General features: G+C 39.2%; 1 protein-coding gene across 1 annotated transcript in view; it reads right to left on the bottom strand.

Annotated features, from left to right (window-relative positions):
• Positions 1–199: 199 nt before the first annotated feature.
• LOC116680818 (murinoglobulin-1-like) overlaps positions 200–3,200 on the bottom strand; it is a 5,975-nt gene continuing 2,974 nt past the window's right edge. Inside the window, exons 4-10 of the mRNA XM_032509535.1 lie at positions 2,450–2,508; positions 1,975–2,124; positions 1,375–1,521; positions 1,168–1,267; positions 879–1,047; positions 302–391; positions 200–257 (exon numbers count right to left, since the gene is read on the bottom strand). Coding sequence (XP_032365426.1) covers positions 200–257; positions 302–391; positions 879–1,047; positions 1,168–1,267; positions 1,375–1,521; positions 1,975–2,124; positions 2,450–2,508 — 773 coding nt within the window. The remainder of the gene's footprint in view (positions 258–301; positions 392–878; positions 1,048–1,167; positions 1,268–1,374; positions 1,522–1,974; positions 2,125–2,449; positions 2,509–3,200) is intronic.

Genomic DNA, 3,200 nt, shown 5'->3' with positions numbered 1-3,200 from the left:
TTTGTGTTTTGAGCTAAGTAGCTAATTGTAAATGCTAATACAATAAAGATGGTGAAAACGGTAAACATGAAACCTGCTAAAAGACAGCATGTTAGCATTGCATTGTAAGAAATAGTAATAAAAAAAACAGGGTTTTTTAATTTTTTATTGCAGTACCAGGATGCAGGCTGGGTCAAGGTATTGAAGATGGTTGCGCTGGTCATTCACAGTGCTCCCCCCGATGATGGAGTAGGGCATGCTGAGCTCCAGGAAGAAGGCTGGAGAGCACGGTGAGTTTTTTACCGTTGGAGCCAACCGAAACCTTGAGGGGACAGACAAAAGCCCTCCGTCTCCCAGTGGTTGATGGTGTCCGGGGACAGTGGAGTGCGCGACGGCCGTGTTTCCAGACTCTCTGGATCAGCAGATACAGATGCATACAGTGAACTTGAAAAACCTACTCACATGATTCAGATTAGTCAAAAAACAACAACAATGTGAGTAGTTTACTAACGTGTAGACATAATTGCAGTAACACCACCACATTAAAGTTACCTAAGAAGAATGTGGAAATGTGAAATTGTTTCATATACATCCATTAGATCTCAGAAACTAAATGAATGCATGTTATACTGGGTTTCATGTGGACTCTAGCCCAAAAATACCATTCCCCACACCCAATAATAATTTTAAAAGAATCTTCTGTTGGCATCTTTTGCTTAGAATAACTAACTAAATTAACATTCCTACAATGGCTGAAAACAAGCTTAGGAGCAGTGTCAGTAAATTAGTTTCATGCCATTCATGCGTGGAGGGAGACAGCAGGAAGGTGCACATACATAAAATGCAGTCATACACTCAAACACATATATGACCATCAAACATTCTGTGGCAAAACTCACCCAACTTCCACCAGGTCCCATATCCAGGTCTCAGGGAAGAAAGTGCGGACTGTCACTATTGGTGGTTTATCAGGAGATGACATACCAGAAGACACAGCACCAGCAGGTGCAGGGCCTATGTCTTCCATTCTGGCCATGGTAGGAACTGAATGATACCTTAAACCAACACCTAAGAAAAAGAAGAAATTATTGTGTTAGAAAAAAATGGAAGCAATGACATAGTGACATGTTTTAATGAGGTAGTAAATATTCAGCATGTGTCACTTGATGGAGCAAAAAAGAAAGTCACCATAAACACCACCATGGCCCTGGTGGTATTCTCTTCCTTTGTATTTCAGACATGAAGGCTCTCGGATAACCAGGTTTGTTGCCATCTTCATCCCTACGTTCTAGATAATCCAACAACAAAAAGGCATCACTGAAAGGTTGCTAAATATGCAGCAATGAATTATATTAGTAATTATTTATTTTGTACACTCATTTGTGCAGGACGTACCTGGAAAACTGTATAAGCATCAGTTGTCCCACCACCATTGGGGTAAGGCAAGACATATCTTCTTGGTCTTACATGCAAACATTCTACACTATCTTGAACGTCATATGGAATATAGGATATTTTTTTGACCGGCAACAATTGAAATATCTGAAAAGAAAGGTTTGGTTCAAAGTTATAAACTGACAATGTTTGTTGGTCTATGAAGATCTGACAATTTGAAAACTCTTGATCACTAAGGACACTAACTACTTTTATATCTTCAAATGTGGATGTAAAGTATAATTGTCAAATCATTGCCTTTGTCCATAAGGCAGACTCTTACAGAGGGATACACCTCATATATGTGATCATAACTTTATGCTATAGCATTTTCATCACAGCATGCTTACAACTGGGTAAAAAGAACAATCAGCATTGAGCTGCATTGCAGAGTTGATGACAATGTCCAATAACAATGGTAGAGGGAGAAAATGAAGAAAGATTAACCATGGTACAAGTAGATAACAGCAGAGTAAAAATGGTTAATGATAAATGTGCAAAAGATCATGCAGAGTTAACAAATTATGTATGCATATACTTTTGGTTGATTCTAGTAGTTACCTTGTTTGCATCCAGAGTCTTCCCTGGCTCCTTGATGAGGACGCTCTGGTCAACAGCGCTCACACCACACAGAGATTCTGGCTGGGTGGTAACCTGCATGATGGTCTCCTCTCCTGGGACAGCCGAGGACGGAGAAAACTCCAGAGACACCTGACACAATCAGAAAAGACATATCTCACCGCCTGGACTTTAGTGGTAGATGACAACCTGGGATCTTTTCAAACTTTAATAAGTTGGATTTGAACATTGATTTGACAACCCTATGCAATAGAAGATTGAAATAAAAAGTGTGATATTTATAATTGCTCCAAATAATGTCTTACATATGTAACTGATTATTTAAACCAATTGATATGTGTATATATATATTTTTATATAAATATGTATGTTCTGTAACCCAAATAGCACATATTTTGATTCTGTATCTTCAATCTCCCAAGAAAAGCCTTGCCACATGTCTTTTTCTCAGGCTGACCTTGTGACTGAAGCATTGCTCAGTAGAGAAGTCAGCGCTGTTCGCCGGGACGGAGAAAACTCCCAGAGGTCACCTGAACAATCAGAAAAGACATTCTCACCAGCCTGACTTAGTGTAGATTAACAACCTGGATCCTTTTCAAACTTTAATAAGTTGGCTTTTGAACTTGATTTACACCCTAGTGCAATAGAAGATGAATAAAAGTGTGATATTTATAATTGCTCCAAAATAATGTCATTACGATATGTAACGTTATTTAAACCATTGTATGTGTCTGCTATATATTTTTATTAAATAGTATTTGTCTGTAACCCAAATGCACATATTTGATTCTGTATCTTCATCTCCCCAAGAAAATCCTTGCCACATGTCGTTTTTCCCTCAGGCTGACCTTGTGACTGAAGCATTGCTCAGTATATACTTCAGTCGCTGTTGGCGATCACAGGTCTCACGGTAGGATGGCGTAGCCCAACCTACGTCCTGGGTGCCTGTCTGAGACCCTGTTCCGCTTAAAGGACACCGTCGCCCCTCTTCACTGAAACAACTGAACAATCATCACGCACTGCCATCCAATCTCATCGCCCTGGTTATTCTAAAGCAGGGATAACTTTAACCAGATCATCTTTTCTCCCTGATTTGTCTTTACTTCCACCAGTTTCACTCCGTGTATAAGATGCTCTCTTGTATAATAAGCCCTGAAATTTAAAAAAAAAAATGACATAAGATTAGTAATGCACAATAACTACATTTC

This window comes from Etheostoma spectabile, chromosome 3, assembly GCF_008692095.1.
Source record: "Etheostoma spectabile isolate EspeVRDwgs_2016 chromosome 3, UIUC_Espe_1.0, whole genome shotgun sequence".
Classification (NCBI taxonomy): Eukaryota; Metazoa; Chordata; class Actinopteri; order Perciformes; family Percidae; genus Etheostoma; species Etheostoma spectabile.
Note: the sequence above shows the minus strand (reverse complement) of the source record. Positions and strands in the feature narration are given on the sequence as shown.